The sequence below is a fragment of the Nuphar pumila genome, chromosome 6 (genome assembly GCF_984573655.1).
Source record: "Nuphar pumila chromosome 6, dmNupPumi1.hap1.1, whole genome shotgun sequence".
NCBI classification, from domain to species: Eukaryota; Viridiplantae; Streptophyta; class Magnoliopsida; order Nymphaeales; family Nymphaeaceae; genus Nuphar; species Nuphar pumila.
In genome coordinates this window covers 9,517,560-9,530,846 of record NC_143254.1, presented here as the reverse complement: position 1 = coordinate 9,530,846, position 13,287 = coordinate 9,517,560, and the positions used below count along the sequence as shown (strand labels likewise).

At 37.2% G+C, this 13,287-nt stretch overlaps 1 protein-coding gene across 1 annotated transcript in view; it reads right to left on the bottom strand.

Moving 5' to 3' along the window:
• Nucleotides 1–623: 623 nt before the first annotated feature.
• LOC149833886 (AP-5 complex subunit mu-like) overlaps nt 624–13,287 on the bottom strand; it is a 58,220-nt gene continuing 45,556 nt past the window's right edge. The window contains exons 3-8 of the mRNA XM_090011086.1: nt 10,165–10,476; nt 9,487–9,779; nt 8,480–9,378; nt 6,822–6,878; nt 1,554–1,601; nt 624–1,023 (exon numbers count right to left, since the gene is read on the bottom strand). Of these exons, the coding sequence (XP_089867212.1) occupies nt 952–1,023; nt 1,554–1,601; nt 6,822–6,878; nt 8,480–9,378; nt 9,487–9,779; nt 10,165–10,476 (1,681 nt within the window). The 3' untranslated portion in view covers nt 624–951. The remainder of the gene's footprint in view (nt 1,024–1,553; nt 1,602–6,821; nt 6,879–8,479; nt 9,379–9,486; nt 9,780–10,164; nt 10,477–13,287) is intronic.

Sequence of the window (13,287 nt, the reverse complement as noted above, 5' to 3'; positions counted from 1 at the left end):
CTACCAGCGGAACTGCAGGACGGCCAAAGACAATGGAAACAGTGTAGGTGTAGGCCGCTCAATTTAAGGTTAGAAAAGCTTTTCAAAAGAATCATCTGGACCTCTAAATCCAACTTTTTTCCTTCCGTGAATCAACAAGGGCTCCGCTCATCTGGTAGAGGCGCCTCATGAAAATCAGAAACTCTCTTTCACAGATAAAACCATTTTCTCCGGGCAATTTCATACAAATTTTATCCATGAAAACAATCAGTATTTCCTAACACGTGCAGACCCAACCTAGCTGTGGGAAAATTTCCTCCAGCTTATTCTGTGGGCAGTCAAAGAGGCCCGTGGGAAAGTTGACAAGACTGCAAGATGAATAGGAATACACCATTTCTTTTGCCTCACACCCACTATAGGTTATTGCTTGCAAAGACTGATTCTATTCGTTTAAACGGAGATTAAATGTTTCACATCCACTTTCTTTTCTCAAGATTGACCGACTACCCACATATTGAAACCAAAAGATTGAATCTCAGTTTGCTTTAAAGGAAACCCCAAAACATAAACGTGTGATTAAACAGCATTTCAACCAATCGTCTCTGATTTTTTTATAGAGAACCGGTGGACCCTGTCAAGATGTACCACAACGCACTCATTTATATTACACAAAAAAGCACCCAAATGATGGTTTGATGGACTTAATAGGCCCAAAAAACACTGGGCGAACACAAGGATTCCAACACTTATTATCCTCGTTAAGGTGCAAAAAAGAGAAACAAGCAACCCTAAAATTGATGAAATGAACTCATACCAACCTGGTAACAAGGAAATGATGAAAAAGGAAAACAAAATACAAGGGGCAGATAAAAACCAGCCCAGAACGACGGGATGCTGTTCCACACACAAATATTGAAGCGTACCTATTTCATCCACCAAGGGGTCAGATGCCTGCCATGCTCGCCATTGTGGCTACACTTTTGGAGATGCAGCGAAGGGACACCTCCCCAAGGTGTTCCACAAGATGTATTCTCCAGAAAGAACCTGCAGTCATGCACAGCAACAAAAGGGCCAAGGCAAATCATGTACCCATGAGCCAAAACCCACAAAGGAAATGAAAACAACAATCAAAATCAGGATCAGGATTTGCCGAGCCTTCCAAGAGAACTGACCCAGTTGAGATAGGTTTATGCCTTAGCTTTTCATAGCGCCAAAGCGATGCATTAACCTATATATCATTATTATGGGTGAAAAAATGCTGTAGGTGTGGTTCCAGGTGTTTCTTTTCATACTGCCAAAGTGATGCATCAACCTATATATCATTATTATGGATGAAAAACCCTGTAGGTGTGGTTCCAGGTGTTGATTAAAGGGGCACTCAGATAAACAACAAGAAACACCGTCTTCATAACCACATTTCTATTTCATGATGGTATCATCTCACACAATATTATGAGATTTCTTCATTGATGTCCGTCGTCTGCCACAAAAATGCAGCACCTCCAAAATAAAATATAATATAAATATAATATATATATAAGAACCAATAGAAATATTTCAAAACTAGAACCTACCTGAGCTGAAAACTCCACCGGTGCCTTGACAGCAGGATATATGCCGACCTGCACGAGATGAGCGTGAAGAGCAGTAGCATAAGAATCGGATGAAATACATGAAATGGAAAAGCATAGCATCAACACGAAGCACTTGTAATAGATAACATTTGGAACGTATAAAGTGAGTTCAATCTAGCCAAGGAGGTCTAGAGCAACTCAACCAGACAAATGCATAACCCACCTTCTCATCATTTCTACCAAATCTTTCAAGTCAAAGACTACTGCCCTAATGCCATATTTGTACTTTCAGTGGAAGTTTTGCCACTAAAAGAACACTACTCTAAAATTAATTTTGGAGGAAATCTTGATAGAGCACAATTATAGAATTGATCAAAGGTTCAGTTAGCTAACTAATAAGTTAGAGAATTAAAGACAGCAGATCCCCTGGCAACAAATTTAGCAAGAAAACAAATGAAATAAGGGGAAAAAATCACATGTCATAGCAGCAATAAAAGTAATGGCTATATTATAAAAAGCAACAAAAATACGAAAGAGAAAGAGAGAGAAAGAATGTAAACTGACAAAATACAGGCCATCCACAATTTGGATGAACCTACCCCAACATATTTCTGTGCACAATGAATTCAATGATTTAGCTCTGTGACAACTTGGAATCCTTATTGAAACAAGCTCCTAGATATCTTCAGATGCTAAGGACCCAGACAGGTGCAATTCCCATCTGAGAACTATGCAATACTTTAAGAAGTTAACAGTAAGTCCACTCATATGATAAGAAACATTGAGCAATTGCTAATGCTATGAGGAAAAAATCAACAAAGAAATATATGTTTGACATGCTTGAATAAATTTATAATGAACAAAAATAGAGAAAAAATTGTGCAATCTTGGACAGAAGATACCTAACAAAAATATGCATGCATGAGCTCAAAGAAATGAACCTACTCAAAAGACATACACCCAAAGAATCTAAATAAGATTCAGTTAGTGCAGGCCACGATAATGAATGAGTCAACATATACTACATGCAAAAAGTGTCCAGTCCACATTGCCTATAGCCTCTCAAAATATGCCAAGGAGACGAAACCATCCAGCCTTCAGTGGATGTCTACATCAGGTAATTCCATGACATCAGCACCAACTTGCTAAAAGAACCCATCCTAGACAGAATTTCCCAAAATATGGCCATAAATAAAGGTGAAGTACACTGAAAATTACTGAAAACATCACGTTACTTTTTAAAAAGTGTTGTGCTTAGACTTACCTTACAACAAAAAGTATCCATGTATTCTAAAAAAATTGTTCTTTAAAGGGTGTTTTGGTCAACATTGATATAAATTCTCTAGTTTAAAATAAACCCCCCCCCCACACACACACACACACACAAAAACCAGGACTCATAATCCTCAAAATCTAGTTATAAATCCGACATGAAATAAACCTATTTTGACCAAATACTTAATCATATTTGTTAATTTGGTTTGTGATTATTCTTTTATCATTTCTTTCACCAAAAAAATAAAATAAAGGGTTTATCAGTAGCCATTTGTGTTGAATTGATAATTGTTCAATACCCTATGTAACATGGGTACTTCTAGCAGCCTCTTGTACCCATGTTGTACCTGCATTGGTACTTGGGTACTTTTCAGGTATGCGTCAACTGAGTTTTGGAATTGACTCAACCCATTTTATCCATCTCATGATCCAATCAACATGTAGATAATACTCAGGATCAAAAGAAACCAATGTTAACTATATACCTTTTTATTAGTTAATTATATATCTTTAACATGCTTTGGACCTTTAGTTCGTATTCACAGTCTACGATGCCATGTGTAGAGCATTTTATAAAATATAGTATAGTTGGTGCATCTCTCTCTCTCTCTCTCTCTCTCTCTCTCTCTCTCTCTCTCTCTCTCTCTCTCTATATATATATATATATATATATATATATAGAGAGAGAGAGAGAGAGAGATAGTTGTACCCCCGTACAAAATCTTGTGCCGTACCCCGTACAGTCAATAACCTTCAGAACCATGCATACCCAAGAAAGAGCTTGATCACATGAAAAGGGGACAGAATATAACCAAGAAACACTGCACTGTGGGAAAGCATTGCCAGATTTAGAACTTCTGTACCTAGATTCATGGTTGGCTTTCTCGGAACTCAGTACTGGATCGCCGGTTTGCAAATCGGTGACTCGGACGAGTCAACTCGGTAACTCAGATGAGTCAAGGTTTTGTTTTAATTTATTAAAAAATATAACAAAATCATATATTATTTTTCTCTCTTGTTTTTAGGTATAAAAAAATCATATATTATTTTGTGGTTATATATAATTTTCTCTAAAATCATATATGATAAATAACAAATGAAAATCTAAATTTCTGGTCTACAAAGACATTGGTTCATTGAGAACAAATCCTTTCACCCTTACCATCAAATCTTTTAGATCAGAAAAATAAATTTCTTGACAGCAAAGTCAACGCTCACCAAATTTACTTAGACAACAGACTCAGACGATCGTTGAAACAGTATTAAGTTAGCATAAAATCACCAGCTCCATTCCCAATAACCATAAACGATAGCAATGGTGCAGTAAGTTCACTAACTCAAAACAGAAAAAAACAAGATCCAAACACGGTAAATACATGAAAAAGTAAGAAATATTTAATCCAACTCTCGATAAAAAAACAGAACAAATCTAGAGATTCTACTATCGATAAGAAGAGAAACTAAAAACAGAAAGCAACATCACAAATTCATATCTTTACATGAAATTCAGGCTTCAGCAACAGAAGTATTAGAAGAACCAATAGATCTAAAGAAACCCCAACACCAAGAGCAAAAAATTTAACAAAATAACAAAAAAAAGGATAAAAAAAGGCAAGAAAAATGATTTAATGAATTTAACGGCAGATCTTGTTAAAATGTATTGTGTAACATTATATTATATAGATATTTTTTTTTGTTATGTAATTTGGGTATATGACCAGAGGTATTTTGGTTATTTCACAAATGTAATAGGGACTGTCCACTAGGAACAGTTCAGTCTTTTTTTGTTTTATTATTTGTTTTGTCCTTTTTATTTGTTGTAAGGGCACTATGGTCATCATGACCATAGAGTCGTTGGGCTAGCTATCTCCCAACGGCTTTTTTTTGTTTTATTATTTTTTTGTCCATTCTATTTGTTGTAAGGGCACTATGGTCATGACCATAGAGTCACTGGGCTAGCTCCCAACGGCTATAAATATAGCCTTTGGGAGCTCTCAACGACTCATGGGAGCTCCCCAAGGCCACATAGTCTTGTATATATAGAGGGCTTTCCCCTCTCTTGTCCTAATGCTTGTTCTAAGCATTTGAAATAACATTTTTTATTTATATTTGTGCTCTTGCTCTCTTTTATTAAGTTCATGTGTTAGCCCTTAGTGGCTCTTTTGTATTTGTCCCATAAGTGGCTTTTGTATTTGTGAATGTGCACATTTGTAGCCTCTTTATGGCATTGTGTTTGTGCACTTGTTACTTCATTACAGATCTTAAACAAGAAAATCTGATTAGTATTATGAGAAAACTGTTTATCAAGTAATCAGCATTAGCATGGTCAAAGAAACATCCTCGGGAACTGGAAACAACAATTAAATGGCTGCCATGAATTATTTTCTTATTTATGACCTCCTTCGAAAGAAAATTACAAAATTTACTAGCGAAACAAAAAAATATATATGTAATTTTTGGAGTAACTCAAGTATACCAATCCGAAAAAGAAAATAAACCAACTTCAACAATGGAAAGGAAACAGAGTCTAATTATCCTTTATTCCTAAACATATGAGCATGCAAACAAAGACAATGTTATTCAAGGCAAAAATTACTACCAGATCTTAGGATAAGAATAACATCAATGTATATAAATCACAAAAAGACCGAGCATATAATGTTAGGGTTACGGAGAGGGGGAAGATCTAGAACCCTAAGTGGAGAAGAAGAGAAAGTGAGGTAGTCCCTTGCAGACAAATGACATCGTAGAAGATCAGACTCATCATCTTCTTCTCATCACCAAGAAACCTACGTCACGAAACCATCCTAACTAGGAACACCGAAGGAGAGGGAAGAGAGAAATAAGACAGAAACCCTAGCAGAGAGAGAGGGACTGGGTTACCTGCCGCCGCCAGAAACTCAATCACCGACGGCGGAAATGGTCATGTTGATGCCAGAAACCGGGTTACCTATCGAGGGCTGAAAGGCCATGAGACGCAATCATGCAGAGACGATGACGGTGAGAGTCATGAGAGGGAAATTGGGAAAGAGGGGATAGGGTGTATCAAAAAGTTGTACAGCGTAACTCAGCTGAGTCAGTTGTGACTCGGCCACGTCACCCGAGTTTCGGTTCATAACGAGTCATCCTGGTTTTTTGACTCGGATAGGTTCCGAACCGAGTTGACTCGGCCTCATGCCTAGGTTAGCTTTCAAGCAGTTACTTCCAGGAACTTTGTGGGTGAGAAGGTGCCATTTTAACCAGAGTGAAAGAGAGAGGAAGAAGAAGCATTCATTCTCACAAAACATGAATGATTAAGGATATAATTTGGCACATCTGTATTATATCATAGTTAAAAAAAATAAACAAAAATGAAGTTTCATGCTTGAAAATCACAAAAACAAAGAAAATGAAGAAATTCTAGGTGTGTTTAAGCACAGTTCAACAAAAGGCCAACTCACAAACAAGCAAAAGTAGAATAAGAACATAAGATATTAAGAATAAACCAAGAAAAAGTGTGGTATTCTCATTTAACTTCCTTTTTTTTCTTTTTCGATACAATGACTTGAGTGAGACTTATGACGTTTAAAGACCGGAACGAAACATATACCCAGCACGTAACACTTGTGAAAGCTGTTCTGCTATGGGGAATAAGTCATTTGCACTTTGCAGAACTAAGAATATTGATCTCCTTACCAAGTATGCACATAGCATTTTTAAGAGTAGTCACTAGCAAGTTTATCTTCCAATAAACTTAACAACCTATGCAGTATTATTTATATTTGAGTAATATATCTGAAGAGCTTGGCATGGCAAGGCTATGTAACATTGGCAGCTATTTAGCCTCATAAGTCATCATATCTGACTGGTCCTTCAGCATTAAACCTGTAGTGGCCATTTTTAACCATATTGGTAATAGCAACTCTTCATTCAACAATCAAGAGCATTACTAGCTACACAGCATTCAAAAGCATTAATATCAGCAAGTATCAATTGCATTCATAAAAGACTTACTAATTTGGGATCTATTGACATCCCTGATAACGTCCCTCCAACAATCTTGAATGCTACCTGTAAAATGCATCACATACAACTCATTATCAAGATACGTACAGCAGTGTTTGATTGAGAGATAGAGAGAGATGCCTAGCTTCAAACAATCAATTCCATATATGCAGGTGCAGACAATGATAATACCCTTCCAAAGACACCAAATGCAGGTACATGCCATGGTAGCATTATAATAGGTATTCTTGGAAAAATATAAGAAAATAATTGGGCTTAAAATATATAAAAATAAGATCATTTTTAAAATACCACAAAAAATATCGTGATAATATTGCGATATTTTGTTTCTGGTGATATTTTGAAAAATCACGATATTTTTCCAATATTATCCGCCAACCTGAATTTGCCAATAATATCGCGATATTTTAAAATATCAGCGATATTGGTAACACTGATTAGAACCTTCTACAAGATAGAACTAAGGATTCATCACCAACAAATTACCAATACATAAGCGACGCGAGTTAGACGGTAAACAGAACTCTAGTCTATGCATTCTTTTGTGACTGACACCTGTTACAGGTGTGAAAAGACTGAAATACCCCTGATGGGTAGTTCAGTTTACATACATAAAGAACAGAGTATATATATACTAACATACATAGTACATTAAGACTTTTCAGTCATTATTTGATTTGCTGTGATAGCACGAGCCTTGAAAATTATGAAGTTTTTCACAATCCTAATTTCTTCAATCAACCATTTTAAGAAAGGAAATGACACCTAATTCAGACTCGGAGAAAAATAACAATAATAGGATAACAGGGTTTTTGGCATGTGAATTATTCAAGTCCCTGCATTCCTGTGCAGTTGGATAAGGCTTGATGATGATGATGATGATTATAACTCCATTGTCATGAACTACTGATGATACCAACACCGGAAGGCCAAAGAGCTGTATTTGTGCATATGGAGACCGATCTTACTTGAAGTGATGGATGTAAGAGGGCCACCATGCAGAATTTGGAAGAAATCAAAACATCATGGAAATTTTGATAAAAATATCCAACCATTGGCCACATGTCATAATGCATCATTTCAGTGATCAAGGATCTCTCAGGGCTACTGTCCCGTACACATGCATTGTTTGGATCAGTTAATCGGGTAGCCTGTCACATGGATATGGCTGCAGATACAGTGATACAACGATTTTTCTGAAGTTTCTAATATACTAGTATAAAAGAGGACAAGGAACAGGAGGCAAAATGGAGTATCCATGCAACATAGCTTGTACCTCTCAGCATATGGGCCTTTTATTGTTATCCTAGAGACTGCATGAAAAAGATTTAATTAACCTGAAGGGTTGAGACTAAATCATCTATTTGAAGATTTATATGGCCTTACTGCACAATGATGAAAAGAAAATTTTGGACCAACAGTATACCATCAAACAGACAAAGGTAGACATTGTCACACCAATTTCAATCAATTGCTTAGATATATTCAAGACTGATAACAGTCACAGAAAATTCAGAACCGAACATATCTTTCACAAAGTACAAGAAATTAAGAAAGAAAAGTAGAACTGACTATATGAATGCATATGTCCTACATAAGCATGAATGGAACTAAGAATATGCTGAAAATACTAAAATGAGACTTACTTTGGCATAGTTATATGCATCCCAACAGAATGGCTCCTCCATGTCAACCGACGGAAGGTCCTTATTCATCTTTTCCATCAAAAATTCCTCAATATTGACCACATTATTTAAATTTTCTGATTCTATATCACTTTCATCATCAATCATGCTACCTTTGCCAAATGACAATGAACCAGGGGATCCCATAGTAGGTCTTGGGGAAAACCTAATGGTTCCAGGAAATGTTGCTTCAATGCTTTTACCAGGAACACCTCGTCCACTTGGAATAATCTTCCATTCAACAGCGTGCTCCGTTGTTGAAACAGTGCCTAAAGAAGGATTTCCATCAAAGAATACAACTTTTCTTCGGGGGAAAGGCATTATTATGGTACAGAACTCCATGGCCAGGGGAGCTTTATAGCCTTCCATTAACCTTAGTTTAAACAGAAAGGCACCTTCATCCTCTGAGACCATTGAAAGTTGATAAAAACCTTTTACTGGAGGGTTTAGGCTGCAGTATGCTTGGTAGTGCATTAAAAGGAAATTTCCAAGAGGTGGAGAGAACATCAATGCTTGCTTATCAACACCATGCTCTGGAACCTGAGCACAGGGATGAAATGACAGAATCTCTATGTGAGCAGTGCTCAATCCTGCCAAAGGAAAGGACACATCAGGCAACCCTTCCAACTCTGCTCTGCAGTTAACTTGGCCTGAAATTGATATGGTATCTGGTATTTCATCTCTATCATACATTGCAGCATAAACTGTTTCATGAATACTAAATATAATTCGCTGCTTTCCTTTGAAAAGGTAGGGCTTCCAAGCAGGTTGCTTGAGGTCTGCTGGTGGCAAATCTGAAGACTGGAAACCATTGGTTCTGATAGCCAGCATATTAGAGAAGTTAAGATCAAAAGGAGTCCCTGTATACATCCCAAAAAGAAAATCAAGAACCATACAGAGTCATGGAATTACAATATCTACAAGTACAGAATACATCGATGAGAAATTGAAGACCAGAAATTACCAACCAAAGGGCATTGAGCTGCTTATAAAAGTCCGAAGCACATCTTTGTCAAGTGGCCTTGAACTACTTTTTGGAGCATCTGATATAACAGCACCAGCTGTAGCAGTGCCTGCATTGGCTGTAGCTGCAACTGGTGCAGCCACAGGCTTTGATCTAGCAGCAATTCCTGATATTCCAATGCTACCAGTTAAAGAATCCAACAATCCTCCTACTGTAGGAGATGGAGTTACAAAAACTTCTGGTTCCTGAGAATCACCAACAATGATATCACCTAGAATATGTGCCACTGAAAATGCCCTGTATAGTTACAAACAGTATGAGCAGAATTTTATAAAAGGTAGGAATTTCTGTGGAGAGGGGAGGGTAGTCGTTATTTAATAACAGAGAACAAGCCGACTAAAAGCCTTCAATGCTAAATACATTGTTTAAATGAAACTGACAAGCATATAAACATTCCAGATGAAATACTAATGATAACTTAGATTCTTTAAATTTGCCAGCAAGAAAAACTGTGATTAAGATTCACTCCTTAAAACAAGATTAAAAAATTCTAGCAATGTAAACAATTTTACATGAACAAAAATATGCTAATAAAAAATAAAAAGACCAAAAGAGTCCATAATCTATTTTTAATATAAACTAAAATTGCAAAACTACTCGAGCTAGAAGAAACTTACCATACCCTGTGATGCATGGAAGATCGAGAAGAAGAGAAGACACACCTTCCCCCATTCCAACAGAGTTTCCACAATCTGATCTATGCAACATTTTTTCATATGCTTTCAACTGGCAAGGTTCAACAAAGGGTAAGATGAGAATGCGATAAGGGCCTTTCATATGTAGTATGATGGGCCAAAGCAAAGTACTTGCTACTTCATCTTCTTTCTTAATGCAAAGGCTGATGACATGTTGAGTAATTGGATCATCAAACCATGAATCAGAACCAAGAGTCGATGAGGCAGCACGTATTCCATAACCACGTAGTGAACCTTCACTGCACTAGAAAAAGCAATGATCGTGAAAAATGTTTTAACGCCATGTGCATGTGCACATACACACAAATATATTGTGATGTGCACAAAAGAGAAGGCAACAAGCACAAGCATGCACTACTAGTAGTATATTATTGATTAAAAGAAATATAGTAAAATGAAGTACTACATGAAAAGAGGAAACAAGAAATCAAAACTGCAGACACACCAATCATGCTCAGTTCATAAAATTTAAGTCAGCTTTATGGAATGAAGAACATTGGTTTCATCAGAAAAGTCAACCCTTATCAAAAGAATGTATCAAGTTCATACGTTGTGAAATATATCACACAATTGACAAAGCAAGCTTTCTCATTCATGAGACCTTCAATTCCATTAAAAGAGCCACAGTAATGAAAGAAAACCAGAAGTGGTTCCAATAAAAGTTAAGCAAAGATAAGACCAAGCAGACATGTTCACCAGAAGAAACACAGAGAATTAGTAGTTGTTAAAATATGTATATATATACATATATGTATATATATACATATATCTCTTTTTTATGCCAAATACCCGATAGGGGTATTTTGGTAAATAACATTGTACTTTTTGTTTTTTAGGTTTTTCTTTTTCTTCCTCTTTTATTCTTTTATTTTTTCCTTTTTTTTCTTTTTTTGTTTTATTGTTTTATTGTTTTATTGTTTTATTGTTTTTGGACCACCAAGGGACCCCACCCATCTAGCCGTTGGGGCCCCAACGGTCATATTTATGACCGTTGGAGCTCCCAACGACTAGAAGGGAGCCCCTTTGTGGCCCTTCTTTATTGTATTAGCTCCTCTGTAAATAGAGGAGCTCTCTCACTTGTAAAGATAGGTTTTTCAGCCCCCTTTGTCTCTCGCTTCAATAATATATTTTTGCCTTTTAGGCACTTCACCCCTTAGTGGGTTATTTGTGTATTCTTCGTGCTTGTGCTCTTGGCTCTTGGTTTGACTCGTTCTAAAGAGACCATCGGATTATTGGTGCTACCGTTGTTTTCATTACAGAAGTAATCATTTACACGTGTCACTTTTAAAGTCAATGAGATTAATTATTGTGGTTGCCCTAGTCCATGTTATATCTAATTATAAAGTGCAATGAATATCAACTAACTGGTGAAACCAATGAACTATGTCACATGGGTGCGGGTGCGGGTGCGGGAGTGTGGCACTTTCAAAAAAACCCGGGTGCGGGGGTGCAGGGGTGCGGCAAAAATATAAAAAATTATATATATATATATATATATATATATATATATATATATATATATATAAAGTCCAAAAGTTGGACATAAATGACCCTGGGTGCGTCAGGTTGACCGCATCGGGTGCGGGTGCGGCACCTAGTTGGAGAATCCCTGTGACATATAGGGCAAAAAAAAATTCTTGGCAATTTTTTTTAAGTCCGAGAATTGGACCAAAATGACCCTAGGTGTGTTGACCGCACCTAGGGTTGGGTTGACCGCACCCGCGTCGAGTCGCGTCAACGCGGGTGCAGCACCCTGCTAGCCGAATCCCTATGACATAACCAATGAAGTACGAAAAGTGTTGCAACTCCAGTTAGTGTCGATATAAATCTATGTCACACGGACTCGGCTAGGGAGGCGTCGCACCCAAGTCGACACGCCCCGACACGAGTGCGGCTTCGGACACGGCCCGGACACGGTCAACGCCGAGTCGGACTCGGTCAACGAGTCGAGGCCGAGTCCGTCCTTGTTTTGGACTTGGTCAACGTTGACTGAGTCCAAAAATGTCCATTTTTAAGGTAAAAAACAAAAAAATGATCTTTTTATATATGTTTTAAAAAAATATATTATAGCATGAGTCTCAAACATCTTTAGACCTGCGCAGGGGGGAGCCCCCGAACCCCCCCTTTCTGCAAGGGCAAAAGTACAATTTGCAAAGTTTATAAAAACTCATGTTGGTGCCAAACTTTAGAGGACAATATCCACGTATATGCACACATGATATATTATTATTATTATTATATATATTTTATATATATATATAGCCGAGTCCCCGTGTCCAAAATTTTTAAAATTGCGCCGCACCCGTGTCGCACCCGCACCCATGTGACATAGGTATAAATTGATGTCATAAAATTTTATGGTAACATGTATCAAAATGGTTGATGAAACAGATCTATTATATCATTCTACTTCGTATGATAAGATACAAATAAAGCATTTTTAATTTTTAAATATTAAAATTGTAAAAGATATCTCGAAAACGAGCCAAGACAGCTTGTTCAAGCTAAGCTCATTTACCATTTAACTCTGCTTGGGCTCAGCTCATGCTAATAACTAGAGAAGCCGAGCTCTAGTCAGCTGGGCCGAGACACGAGCTGGCTCGCACAAAAAGGCATTATATAAAATTTAATGTTCTTAATGTTAATTTTGGCAGAGTTTCAGCCTATAAATGATAAGGGAAAGAAGAGAGAGAGACAGAGGATGGAGAAATCTCTATGGGACGTCCCTTTGTTTCATGTACAAGAGGACGTCCCTATATGTGTATTTATAGAACAAAAAAATAGAGTTACAATAGGAATGTTATACAGCAGTTTGTGTTTAACTAAAACTGGTCCAGCACAATGACCAAAATACCCTCAGCTGGGATGCCACCTAGAATCCTAGTTATAATAGGACTGATGTGCCTAAATGACCAGAATACCCTCCCTATCCTTCATGTCTCTATCCTTAATCCCCCCCTAAATTATGCAAGGGTCAAGACCATGGACAGTTTGTTTTTTAGTATCCAATGATGAAGAAAGGGTAATGGTTTGGTGAAGAGATCAGCCAC